Raw genomic sequence first — 14260 nt, 5'->3', positions numbered from 1 at the left:
CCAGTGTGGCTGAAGGAAGAACATCAGCAGAGAGAGCACTGGCTGACTGCAGTCACTTGCTATAATAGACAATGCGTAGCTCCATAGAGGTGAAGCGCACCAGAAACACAGGTTTAGTTAACCTTGAAGAAGTTATTCCCTAATGAGCAGATCCTGCTGCATTGCTATCACCTATTCTTATTCCAGTCTATGGCTTCATTCTTTCAAATTAAAATAATTCATCACAAAAAGACAGAGATTAGACACAAAATACAAATCTCCATCTAGGAGTGTGGCAAGAAAACAACTGTAACCAAACATACACCATCATGTGAAAACGTTCTTCATTTCATCATCCAAAAATAGCAACATTTGTGCATGCAGCGGGATCTCCAGAAATGGAAATCAGCAGGAGGCTGGTGTGTGAACACACACGGAGCACCTGCAGCACAAAGCTCCTGACATTGACTGACTGTATCAGAGGACACTGGGCACAACTTCCAAAGCTATTGTGCCTTTGGAGTGGGAAGCCCTTATCCACAAGCCACTTGAGACCGCCAAGAATAGACTCCTTGAAATAATCTCAAGGTTTGCTCCATTTTTCCACATACACTTGTTGTTAGGGATCCTCTCAACCCAGCTGTTAGAAGCTGCTGCTCTGGTCAGGAGGACCTAGTTTTTCTTTCCTGAAATCACATAAAAACAGAGCCCCAAATGCCCACTGAGAAGCCTGACTCTCAGTGGCCCAGATTTGCTGCCCTCCCATTGCTTGCCCCTGCCTCACCCTGCTCAGAGGTGATGGTGATGGGTTTCTTTCTGGGGTGAAAGAGCACTCAGCAACCTCTGGTTTGTAATTAAGCAGCCCTAAAGACAAAGGCACAACTGAAGAAACAAAGGCTTACAGCAATTTCCTTAAAGCCAGGAAATGCCTTTTTAAAGATATTTACATTTAAATGGTTGGTTTACCTGGTAGCAGAAATAGTTTGCTTAGTGAAGGAGGCCACACAGCTTTTAACCTACTTCTGTAGACATCTGCACCAGGTCTAGGGCAGAAAATGGTCTTCCTTACTCATGCTTCTCTGGATACATGCTGGAGTTCCCCATCAGTCCAACAGGCATCGAGATAGGAACTAACACAGGAGAGCAGGAACAGGGTTCCCAACCCACGGTGCCAGAAGAGCTGCTGTACAAACTCAGCACCATGTGGTTTACTTCACCACATTTACATGATGCCAGACTCAGAGTTTGCAGATTTGCCAGCACAGCCTTGAGGCCAGAACTCAAAGTACGTGCCCACCATAAGCTCACCCTGTGTTCTACCACTGACATGATCTATGCCAACTCAGAGGAAACAGCTAAACAAGCCTTTGAGGTTCAGCATTTCCCTGGCCTCCTCTTGAACCCAAACCCCCAGTTGTGTCACTGTCACTTCAGATTATTCCTCAGCTGCCAAGACACCAACATTTTGATTGAATTAGAGAGAAGTCATGCACATGCTTTAGCTTTCCCTTTCCCACCACACATTTTCGTTCCCAACGTCATTCACAGCCAGTGCACTAACATTTGCTGACATGGATTTTATTTCCTTAGGGAGGAAGTATCTCCACTGCACCTTTACGTGCCACCACCTGTCACAGTGCACTTCCTACCCACTATTCTGACAGTTCAAGGTCCTAAATCAGGAAGCTTCCCCACCCTTTGAGAACTAGAAAAGGTTCTGGTTGTGTTCAAACTCCCTCTGTAACTGGGTAACAAAGCTCCTGAGTTTTAGGTTCATCCCAGACAGTTGGCATCTAACTATTCAGTACCATTTAAGCAAGTCTTACCTTGCAGCATGCATCTATACGCAGACTCCGATATTGCATAAATGTGGGGTGGCATTTCATGGCGCTTCTTCCCTCTGTACATCTCGATGATGTTCTCTGAATAGATCGGGAGGTTCTTGTAAGGGTTTATCACTACACAGAACAGCCCGGAATAGGTCTGAAGAAAAACACACACAAAGAGGTCTCTCAGTAAGTGGTGCTGAAATAAAGCCAGAAAGAGCAGAAAACTTCTTCCCAGGTTCTATAACATTTCCCCTAACGTGACATAGAGCCCTTGCTGTGGAGTGACTCAAAGCACAGGCACATTCAAATTATTGCTTTTTAGCTCTCTTAAAACACTTTAATTACCTGCATAAAAAGTCATTTAAAGACAATAAATGTGAGTAAATACAAAGTGAAGCATCTGGTCTCTTTCCCACAGGCATTTAAATCTCCCTTGTTTGCCAAGTTACAGGATTTAGGGACAACTTTTGATGCTCAATTCCTTCAGTAAAGAGTGCAAAGTTAGTTTTTCATTTTTGAAGCAACCAAAAGCCTCCATTACTCCAATAAATAACCTGGACAAGGAAAAAGCCTATTTCCAACCACCACTCTTCCTGCTATCCTACTGTGTTCTCTTATCTGTATGTCTCTCCTACTCATCAGCCTCTCAACCCCAAAGCAGTCACCTCATGGAGACATCACTCCCCACTGCACACGTTCCACGGTCACCTTCTAGAGCTGATTCTCAACTCAAGGACCCCGGTCTACTATAATATCTAGAAATTCAAGAATGTTTTACATTCCTCAACCTATTGACTCTTACTGATGCATTAACTTATCTTCCAGAACCTAAAAGGGCTGCAGGAAACCTGGAGAGGGGCCTGGGACAAGGGATGGAGGGACAGGCCAAGGGGAATGGCTTGAACCTGCCCGAGGGGAGACTGAGCTGAGCTCTTAGGCAGAAGCTCTTCCCTGTGAGGGTGCTGAGGCGCTGGCACAGGGTGCCCAGAGAAGCTGTGGCTGCCCCATCCCTGGCAGTGCTCAAGGCCAGGTTGGACACAGGGGCTTGGAGCAAGCTGCTCCAGTGGAAGGGGTCCCTGCCTGTGGCAGGGGTTGGAGCTGGAGGAGCTTTAAGGTCCCTTCCAACCCAAACCATTCTATGAAAAGGTGCCCTGTTCCTTCCACACCTGCAAGGGGTTCTGGAAGGACAGATAGAAGGTGATATCTGAGTTGAGTCAGGAGCACCATTGGTAAGGAAAAGGAACTTGGGTTTATGCCAGATCTCCTGACATGAGGACATCTTATGTCCTCACAGGAAAATAATCACTCTGCTTTGGTCAGATCTGCTGGGTGATACGTGCGCAGTGCCTCACCCAGCCAAGCACCCTGGCAATAAGGTATTTATTTCTCAAGAGAAAGGAAACTGATGTTATCAGAGCAACTGACCCAAGCACAAAGAACAACTCAGTCATTAACTCAAGGTAAGCAGGGCTCTGTTGGCAGGGGCACTTCCTCCTCTGCCTCCCTTCCAGCCGCGTCCATACCATTGTCCTCTTGCCCACCTCAGTGCCCTCAGAGTAACTCACTGAGCTTTATGGCACTGAGGATGAACTTCAGAAAGAATTGGTCAGGGAACTGGAGCTGGTACCAACCAAACTCACCCACGGTCGGTCTCTAGTGACAGCACAAGGGGGAGGGAAGACAGGACAGTTACCTTGTGTGGTACAACTGACCAAGGAGCCTATTAACTGGTAAATAGTGGATCCCCATTCCTAGCCAGCATCCTCCCGCTGCACTCATCCGAGGTCACCCACACTCATCTATGATCGCTGCCCATGACATGAAGGCATCAAGAATTACCACAAGCCTGATTTCCATTCTAGTCTGCAAATCAAGGGAAACCAGAAGGCACACGTTCACTAAGGCTGCAGTGTGATTCCAGCTCAGAAATCACTGACCAGCCCCTCTGCTGTGTTTCTCCAGACCAGCCCCATCTATGAAGCATCCCCCTCCAAATACTGCTGCCTGCAACAGAGATCTAGACACGAGCAGGAGGATTCACACAGCCAAAGTCCCAGCACACAGTAATGGCACAACCATTTGGTGATGCAGCAGACCTCCAGCATGGCTCTGCACTCCCACCCAACTGCACTTCTGAACCCTGGTCCGGTTTTCATCCACCAGCTTTAGATACTTGCCAGTCACTTCTGTGGCTGCTGGTCCACATCTTACTGCAGCAGTGCCTGATGGCTGAGCCGTGTGGTACTGTGGCATGTACCGGCTGCATGACAGCCACCCTCTCCCAAGGGCAATACCTGTTTGTCTGCAAACTCATCTAAAGCTTTTATCAGTTGCTTGGACCTTTCATGGCCACAAAAGTAGTTGGGCATTCCCTCGGAATCACTGTCTTTCCCCAGACATGAACAAACTGATCTGATAAGTAAAAAACACTCAGTAATAAAGCGTAAGTGCTAGGATAAAACCAGCTCCTTGCAGACCATCCTTCCCTCCTCCCCCAGTGCTTCAGCATCTTTTATTTCACAGCCTGGTTTGGGTTGAGGGGACCTTAAGGCTCCTCCAGCTCCAACCCCTGCCACGGGCAGGGACACCTTCCACTAGAGCAGCTTGCTTCAAGCCCATGTCCAACCTGGCCTTGAACACTGCCCCATGCCCCCCTTCTGCAGTACATGGACTCTGCTGAAGCATCAAGCCCTGAGGAGCCACAGTAACCAGCCAGCCTGGATGAAGAACCAGACTTCATTAATCTTTCAGCTGACAAAGGTAGATATTTACATTAAGAACTTAAAGGCAAGTAAAGATGCTTACTCACCTTCAGCTGCAAACAAGCCAGTGATGGAAACCCCCGGTCTGCTTTACTGAGGAACAGGACACAGACAACCTCAACCAGCAACAAGGCACGCTGGAACACAAGCTCTCTAGGCAAAGCTCCAGACAGAAATAGGAGTGCACTGACAGAGGTTTGTTGCACAAACCCTCCTTCATGTCACTAATTGTGGAGTTTTCATGTTTCCAGATGCCTACATGCCTTTATCCAGTAGTATATCATTTAGTAATTTGGATTTTGGTAAGCTATGCCAGGCTGTAGAGCTCGGGCTCCTGATGCCGGCCTTTGAAATAATAATAAACTGCTCGAGATACATGGAAGCAACAGAGATACACCTAAATGAGCTACGGCACATGGGGAGTGCATTACTTCCAAGTGGAAGCACACAGGAATTTAGGTTCTAAATTTGGACCATGGGCTCCAGAGCAAGAAAGGTTTTTATGGCCTGTCTTCCCTTAAACCCTCCGCTGCATGTACACCTATGGTGGTAGTATCAAAAGCCTTGTAATGATTCCTTAGATTTAATAACTCAGCTTCACAGTTCTTGCATCAAGGAAGATGCTATTTGTGACCGTTGGGTTGGTTCCTCCCACTGCAGCAGCAAAAGGCCTCTTTAAATCATCACTTCAGAGCACATGAGCAAGATGCAGGTAAATTTGGGGTATCTGTAGCACCAGGCTCAACAGTCCTCTCCAGTCCTTGAAATACAAAGTGACAGATTTCCTCTATTACTACATCAACAATTAAGCTGAAGTAAGCATCAAGACATCTCCCATTACCACCTAAAATACAACCCAGCAATTTCTAGCCTAGAAAGCAGTATGTGTTTTAAACAGTATCTCATATCCTACTAAGGTAAAGCACGTTCTCCAGATGGGTAACTTGCATCATCATAGCCTTTCCCTGTCTGGCACCCCTTCCTGAGCTTATGGACCCGTCCAAGACCAGCCTGACCTGGTTTTCTCATGTACCACCTTTTCCCTCTAAAAGAGGCAGTTATCGTAACCTCAAGCCTTAATGAAGGGCAGGCAGCTCTTCAGTGTCAAAGGGGAAGACAGTGATGCTGTGGCTGGGGTAGAATACACCCTCTGCTCTGCAGGGCAGCTATAGCACACAGCAGCTATGACCCACCTTGCCAATGAGGGCAAGGACCCCCTGCAGAGTACTGGGAATCCTGGCTCTGCCAGAGCCCAGGATCAAGAGCCACTGACCATTACTCAGGGCCATTGAGGAGTAACATCTGTGCACAAGAAGAATGAGAAAGGGAAGGAGCATAACACATACACACGCTATTAAAGAAAAAGCACAGCCCAAGCGCTAGAACACCTGCCTACAGATGTTCTCTGCAGCTAGCACTGAGCACAAGTTCACCAGTGATGTATTGTCACATTCATAACCTTCAGGTTATGTGTTTAAAGAGAGAAAACCCAACACTGGGTCAGCAGGGTAGGGTATACTACTGCTCAGGCTGCTCCAACCCTGACATCCAGGCTCAGTGCCGCAGCCCTCAGACAGCAGCACTGCTGCAGCAAGTGCCGAAAGGTAAAACATGATCTGAGGTTGCACCAGAGCCAGAAGAGTATTAATATCCTTCCACAAGGATAGCTGCATGCCATACAGTGGCTATCCCAGCCTGGGACACAGGCTGAGAGTGTCAGGGGGTGTCTGCAGCAGAGAGCACCCTCCTGGGAACTCAAGCAGGAGCCCATAACCCAAATTATTGCACCTTTGGAGGCTGCCAAATGGCCATTTTTCACAGAAACAGAGTATTTGACAAGAATATGCACTTCTTCCTACCTTGTTTGAGGGCAAGGAGGGCATTGAGTTGCTTCCCTGAAACCCTTCAGGCATTCCTGACAAAGCCCCACACAGGTCTCTGAACCCGCTCATATTTATGAGCCTTCCAAAAATCAAAGTTCATTTAGGACCATTAGTGTCAAAGCAGCCTTTACAATATGAACGCAGCTCTTCTGCCATAGCAGGTACCAGATCTGAAGACTGGTTTGTGTTAAGGAAATGATAAAATTAAGTAACAAACTCTGCTTCTTGCATGTTCTTTCAATGCCAGTCTTTGATACTCAGTAATGGGAAACATTCCCAACAGGACCAGAGGGAAAATTAAAGCAATTAGACTACAGGAGCTTAGATAATAACATAGATTGTTCCAGGTTATGCTCTGGCCTCACAGGAGGCAGCAGCTCAAGAGAAGAAACAGCTCCTCAAGCACAGTTTTATAAGAGCTTCCACCCACAGCAGGCTCTGGAACTGGGAACTACAGCATCTCTCTCATTCTTTCCTTCTTCTGCCCCAATAAAAGGGAAAGTACACCAAAAAAAGCAAGCAGCACAGTGCTGCAGATGAATTACAAGGGTAACATGTAATTATCAACAGATACCTGCTGAAGGATTTTTAACTGCACACTAGTAAGTAAACTTGCCTGGTAGAAAGAAAACCCAGCAGGCAGATACATGGAGTGCAGCCACGAGCAGCAAGGCTCCAGGAGTGCTCAGCCTTACTTTGACAAGGTCTGTGCTAAAAAGCAAGCAGAGACGCGGACAGAGAAGATACTGCAGAGCCCACAGGGGTTTGGAGGACTTGGAAGCTGAATCTAGCCCTTTCCTCAAGAGCTTCCCCACCTTTTTGTCCTTCCTGAGCAAAGAGCAGAACCAGTCATCTCCAGCTTGACTTAACCTACACACACCCCTCTTACAGCACACATCCCCACTTCACACTTCCTAGCTCAGTAGCCAGCGAGCACCCGGGGATCATCCCACAGCAAGGCAACAGGCCATCTGCATACTGACAGGGGTTAACAAAAGCCAAGTGGGTGAGAAATCCTTTTGAGTGAAGGAGGCCAGGAAGCAGTTAAGTATAACTGCAGTGATTTATGGAGTATCAGTAAGTGACATGCAATCAACTGTGGGCAATGGACTTCCTCCAGGAGAGCTGGGATGAGAACAACGCAGCAACAGCCACATTTTTTTACATGATTTTCATAAAGCCCATTGGAGTTTTAATATCTTTGGTTTTACTGTGGCTTAATTACACCCAATGTCTGAGGGAGCAACAGCTCCATCCCATCCTACTGAACCGGGTACAGGAAGAGAACCGCTGACTGCACAAGACGGACTTTGGGGCCCATGATATCTGATTATCTGTTCAAGCTGAAAGAAGACTCGCACATTTATAGACCCATTGAGCAGAAACCTGCCATTTACCCAGGAGCTTTTCATATTCTACTCTGCACTCACTGCTCAGAACATTAAAGCACAGCATCTGTAACTGAGGTGTCCCACTTCTCTGAGGAAGCAATAAGGTGAGTCAAAGCTCTGAACGATCCATACTGTCAGGGTCTGCTACTGCGCTGAGCCAGACACCCAGCTTGGATTAAAGAAATACTTCTGTTAACAAGTTGAGCATAAGGCCATGTTTGTACATAGCATATAGGAACACACCAACATTTTAAACATGCTTTCCAAGGGAAACGGGAGAGTCCTTCTTGCCATCGAAAGAGCTCCTGACACAAAAGCAGAGCTTTAAATTGCTGGGAAAAGTGTCACCTAACCCTGACTTCAAAGTATTAACAGTCACTAGCTTATTCACTGCAATTCCAGCCAGTAACTGCAATACCAAGAACAAATTACTTTCCATTTAAGTAGAAATTAGACATTCACATTCCTGACCTAGGCAACCAGTTGCACTTCGATTAACTGAAATGCTTTTAATAGACTTCAAAATTGAAAATACCAAGAAATTTCTATATAGACTGCTACTTAATAAAGCACTGACTGTTTGGAACCCTCCTGACCACTTGGCTTTTTGCAGCTCTAGCACTGGTACAGCACACATCAATGCTTGAATTACCTTGCTCTGAAGTGAAAGAAAAGGGGTCAAACCACATCCTAACTCTCTTCCAAGTGCAGAGAAACCTAAATGGGAAAGCCCAACTTAAATACTTCAAAATAATGACAGTTCTTCCCTTCCCATCAGCTATAGGAGTCAAATTGGGCAATAAACTTGGGAGTAGAAGCCTGATTTTGAACATAACTGACATGCCTATATATAAGCTTTCTGAACAGACACCTATATATTGTTGATATTGAAGCGCAGAGAGATCAAGATGGAGAAAATGCTTCTTCCTACACCAGGAACTCCTTTGCAGCTTCCACGCTCTGCAGCTCTCCATCGCAGCACTTCAGTACTTCTCCCCTCCAGATTGTCAAGAGCAGCATCTGCTCTCCTAGCACTTTATTTTCAGACTAAATCCTCCTCCTTGCTCGTCACCTCCCCTCACTCCCACCCCTGCCCACCAACACTGCAGACCCATTTCAAGCAGCCCCCTTTTCCCAGGGCTCCAACTGAAGATGACAGCTAGAGCTTAGCCAGCCAAAGGCACCTCTTCCACTGGGCTTCGTGCTCCCCACAAGCCTCTGCACCGTGAACAGAACCACTACAGGTTACAGCACAGTGGCTTAAAAACCCAAGGCAGGGCTCTCCTACATTCAAATGCTGTATTGGACCAGGAAAGATTTGAAAGCGGGTAGATGAGAAACCTCATGAAGTGGTGAGAGGGAGAATGACTGGAGCAGTAACCTTGTCTATCACAGCTTGTCACAAAGCATTAAGGCAACAGCAGTCTTGAGAACTTCGTGGCATTCAAGGCTGATGGGCCCTTAACATCCACTCTTTCCAGTGGATGTCTCCCATTCATTGTCTGACTCAAAGATTACCTACTTCCTCCCCAGGAAATCATATTTTGCTGACATGACTTAAGCAGAAACCAATATCCAAGGCTGATAGCCAGAAGCTCTCACACCGGCATTTTACACACAGGGCTTTTAACAGTAAAGAGGTTTCCTCATTCAGGCTGCAGACCTTGGTGGTGACCCAAAACCTCTAATAACCAGACCCTCTTCTTAAAGCAATGCCCCCAAAAAGAGAGCTGGAACCCAGCACATCACAGCATAAGGATATAACAAAACCACCACAAAACCAGTCTGAGCAAAGTCATGTTTATTCCACATCTTCAAAGGACCTCCTAAGCCCTTGGGCATTCCTCCTGGGTACCCTTACAATGAACTACCTCCAGTTTCTGATCTACAGCTATAAAAGATGTTACTAAACAACTGTTCATGCTGTATTAATGTTCACCACTGTAAAGCAGAGCAGGCAGAAGAGTGAAGTTGTAGATGAAGCTGAAGAATTGACAGTTCACAAGCATTTAAAGTAATAAACCCATGAGAAGCTGTCACTAGAGCATGACATGAAACATCAAGTTAGAGTGAGTCAAATGATACATCCCTGCCATGAGAAATGCTGGTATCCTTAGAAAAGCATAGCACTTGGAAACAAACAGCCATGAAACACAAGGAGGAGTGAAAACTCCTACCAAAGGTAGGAGTGATGAGAAAAGTAATGAGAAAAAACTGCTGTAGATGGCTGCACCTTCACAGAACCAACACTTGCCCTTGACAAAAGCCAAGCCACAAACATGAGCAGAGACCCAGGCTCTGCAGAATCATGTTTAGTAATTGACAGGTTAAGGAGAAAAGCCTGAGTGCAAGATGATCTTACGGTCCTTTCCAACCCTAACTATTCTATGACCCATGATCTACAACAGGTTTACCATTCCCAGGAATGAATATCTATGTATCTATACTTCAAAAGAATTTGCAACAATATTGAAGCTTCTCTAGGAAAGAATTCCTTTTTAAACACATTCTGCAATTATACTCAAAATAAAGCTTGTGGCAAGAGATGGAATAGGTGATGTTAAAGTGGAACAAGAATGGGAGTTATTTCACCTCCAAAGCAAAACCAGGATCACTATAGTCCACACTCCAGCCATTCTTCCCAGCAGTTCTTGCCCAAGTCCTGACCTCCTGTGCTAACATGAAGAGACCAGAAACAAAGACAGGTCCCAGCATGGACATCATGCTTTTTATACAAGCCACTGTTCTTCCCCATTCTCCATTTACATTCATCACCCCGGCACAGCAATAACACAACTCGGGAGCCCAGGATCATGCCATCTGGCAGACACTGGAAATGCTGGAAGTTCCAGGAACTCCTCACCATCCCTATTAGATGTTACATGAAACTCTGGATGAAGTGAGCATCACTGCGTTGGTCATGCCGACGGCACTGGCCAGCATTAGTCAGCCCTCCCTGTTCCTCCAGCACTGTCATCTTGAAGAGGCAGATTATAGAGAGATGACAAGACCCACTGCCCAAATCCCTCAACTTGTTTGTTTCCTTTCTAGGGATTGAAAGGAAACATGCCTCTACTTCAGCTGCCAGCCCTTCCTCTTTACTTCCTAGAAAGGCAACGCTGTGTGCTGTCTGCTGTGAAGGAAACCAAGTCAGATTCACCATCCCCATCTTAACTACTCGAGACCAACACCAAACTACAGAATTTCACATGGGTTATTTTGGGAGTACTATTTGGAAACAAAGCCATAGAATCAGTTGGGATGGAAAAGACCTTTAGGATCAAGTCCAACCATTCCCCAGCACTGCCAAGGCCACCACTAACGCATGGCACTGAGGCCTTATCTCCACACTGTGTGAACACCTCCAGGGATGGTGACTGCAGCCCTGCCCTGGGCAGCCTGTTCCAATGCCTGAGCACCCTCTGGGGCAGGAATTGTTCCTCAGCTCCATCTAAACCTGCCCTGGTGCAGCTTGAGGCCGGTTCCTCTTGTCCCATCCCTTGTTCCTTGGGAGCAGAGCACAGCCCCTCCTGGCTCCATCCTCCTGTCAGGCAGTTGGAGGCAGCCATCAGGTCCCCCCTGAGCCTTCACTTCTCCAGACTGAACCCCCCAGGTCCCTCAGCCCTTCCCCATCACACTTGTGCTCCAGGCCCTGTACTGGCTCCACTGCCCTGCTCTGATAATACCTTCAGACCAACACAAGTTCACTTGACCAGCTCAGTGCACTCTGGGTCTTTTCCTTAGCCAAGTGAACATCAGCAGGATCCACAGGCAACATCACTGCTTTGGGCTGTGCAGGCAGTGCCACATTCAAGTTGAGGGATCCCAACAAAGATCCCTACCAAAGCTGCACTAAAACCCCACCAGCTGAAGTTCTCAATGAAGATTCTCCCTGTGGCCTCTTGATCTTTGCCAGCATCCGCCTCTAATCTAACAGCACTCATAAGTGCTTCCTGCCCCTGTGCAAAAAAATCAGCTTTTAATTGCAAACAAGAAGCCATTATTACATCTGCACAGAAACATTATTCCTGGTAACAGCAGCATCCTCCAGCAATGTTCTGTAACTCAGACCCCCAGTTAAGGCCAACAAATCCATTAGCTTCTTGATCCCAACCAATTTTTTTCCAGCACGGGGGCAGGGGAGGTCACCAGTAACACACTGGGGCAGTATCCTCCTCTATGACAGCTGTACAGTAACACCAAGGCAGCAACAGTTAAAGAAAGCAAGCAGGAAGTGCCTTTTGGGAAGTGGGGAACGAAGAATAAAGGTGTCACCTGAACACCATGTATAGGATATGCCAGGTTTCATTTCTCAGTCACCCAGAGTGACACAGTGCTGCAAACCTGGGTATGCAGAAGGGAGACAGTTCTCAGCACCCCCCTCCAGAAGCACTTGTGGCATTTACTGCACAGTCCTTTGACTCCAGCTTGCTTTGACATTTACAGCCTTCGGCTATTAACCTTCATCATGAAACACAGTTGTAATAGTTGTAATGAACTTCACAACTAGCATTATGATTGATACATATACTGAACACTTCTGACCTATTGACTTGTTTACTTTTCATTTTCAATCCAGTCCTTACTAATCACCCCGTTAGTTTACTGATAAGCTGTCAGGAAGCATTCCAGAAGCGTTTCTTCACTGAGCTCTGCTTTAAGGGTCTTGGAGTAAGGCCTTGGAAGGGCAAAAACCCCAAACCCACAAAGCAAACCAACAAAAAAAAAAAAATCATAAATACCAAGAATATTCTGGAGCTGCACATAATGGATGAAAAGTCCAAATATTACCAAGGGCCAAACAAAGCCAGTACCCCAGGGAGACAGAGGTGAACAGAGTCAACTAACTAAATGTGGGACTAAATCAAATGAGTTTAAGCCTTAGAACAAGTGTTTATTAAAATGAGCCAAGCACTTAAGCAGATGTTCCAGTTTCTTTTAAGATAGAAAGTCTGCTTGTAGCTCTCACTGATGCTCTGACTCAACGAGTCACTATGCAGCTGCTCTGCCAAGAGCCAAGGAGCAACTCTGGACTGTTCAGCACAGACACTCATTTAACATTGGCCAAGGAAGGGACAGGGTCAAAGGCAGCATCAACGGTGTTGCCATCCCTGACTCCATAGAAAGACCGTGATACAGCAGATGTTGCAATTAGTACTTCAGAACCACAGGAAAAAAAGCAAGCTTTATCTTATTGGTTTATTTTAAGCGCTTGAACACATTCTTTCCTGGCCCGCTAGGTTGATATTAGATTCCAAAAAGACATTTTGCATTCCTAGCACTCTTGAGCTTCAGCTTTTAAATAACAGCAGAGCCTCTTATTATCATTTTTAATACGCAGCAAGTTAAAACAAGACATATGCTTATTCATACAAGCAATTAAACAACCATCATTCAGCAAAGTTGGGTTTTGTAATCTCTCCTCAGCTCGAACAAGCCATTTGATACTATTCACTGTATCAGTTGAACATGTCTGAGGCAAGCGCTCTAACAAGCAGCATGAGCTCAGCACCCAGAGTTGCCATTTCGCATTCTATTTTTGAAAGATGCTTGCAGAATTATTTCCATAGAGGAATTTTTTATTATTTGTTTTCTGACAACAGAGCTCTTGACCTGTACACAGCACGGAAAAAGACCCTGAACTAACCTAAACACCAGGGACATGGGTATTTAGGCCCTCAAAATGAGAGACAAGACCCACTTCCTCTGTTCCAAGGAGGTAAAGGAATGGGAATCATTCCAGTTCAGCTGAATTAACACCATAATGAATATAATAATTAGTACTTACATAGATGAGCCCAGAGTAATACCGATCCTTTAAATTATGCAATACAGAGGCTTCATTTAAACAGGTTAATTCTGCCATGTCTTCCACTTTAGAGAACTTGGGAGGATTCATCTTCTGAATATCGTCTTTATTGACTAGTGCTTTCTTGCCATTCTCTGCCAGTTCGACCAACACTTCATCCCCTTTCTCCTCCTTGATGCTGGCTGCCTCAAACCCATGGCGCTCAGAAGGGATCCACACCAACTTTTTAGCAGTCCAGTCAGCCTGGGTGGCAGGGTTGTAGATCACAGCCCTGTCCACAAAGAGGTATCTCTCGGGATCTTCCTGTCCAGACCTCTGTGCCATGGTCGGAAGGGAGGGTGTACACTATCAGTTACCCTGTAAATTGGAGAGGGAAAAAGCAAAGGATATGTTACTGACTGTATTTACCAAGGACATGACTGAACCTACGGCACATCAATGAAATGATCTATCCCCAAGCATCATTCATTTCTTGTACAGCCTAAAGAACATACTATACAAGTGAGACCCCCTATTCACACAGCAGCCCTCTGAATAAACTGCCACACAAAAGATAACATGATCTGTCATGTATAACCCCAGGCCCAGTACAGTAAACTCGGTATAA

The 14260-nt window shown here is 46.1% G+C and overlaps 1 protein-coding gene across 4 annotated transcripts in view; it reads right to left on the bottom strand.

Annotated features, from left to right (window-relative positions):
• Positions 1-14260, bottom strand: part of MYH10 (myosin heavy chain 10) — a 93429-nt gene that overhangs the window by 76861 nt on the left and 2308 nt on the right. For all 4 annotated transcript variants that reach the window (XM_061360009.1, XM_061360011.1, XM_061360010.1 and 1 more), the window contains exons 2-3: positions 13633-14010; positions 1806-1962 (exon numbers count right to left, since the gene is read on the bottom strand). In XM_061360009.1, the coding sequence (XP_061215993.1) occupies positions 1806-1962; positions 13633-13977 (502 nt within the window). In that variant the 5' untranslated portion in view covers positions 13978-14010. The remainder of the gene's footprint in view (positions 1-1805; positions 1963-13632; positions 14011-14260) is intronic.

Source organism: Neopsephotus bourkii, unplaced genomic scaffold, assembly GCF_033783945.1.
Source record: "Neopsephotus bourkii isolate Nb327-2 ecotype Australia unplaced genomic scaffold, CSIRO-AGI_Nbou_v1 NB_1003, whole genome shotgun sequence".
NCBI classification, from domain to species: domain Eukaryota; kingdom Metazoa; phylum Chordata; class Aves; order Psittaciformes; family Psittacidae; genus Neopsephotus; species Neopsephotus bourkii.
Note: the sequence above shows the minus strand (reverse complement) of the source record. Positions and strands in the feature narration are given on the sequence as shown.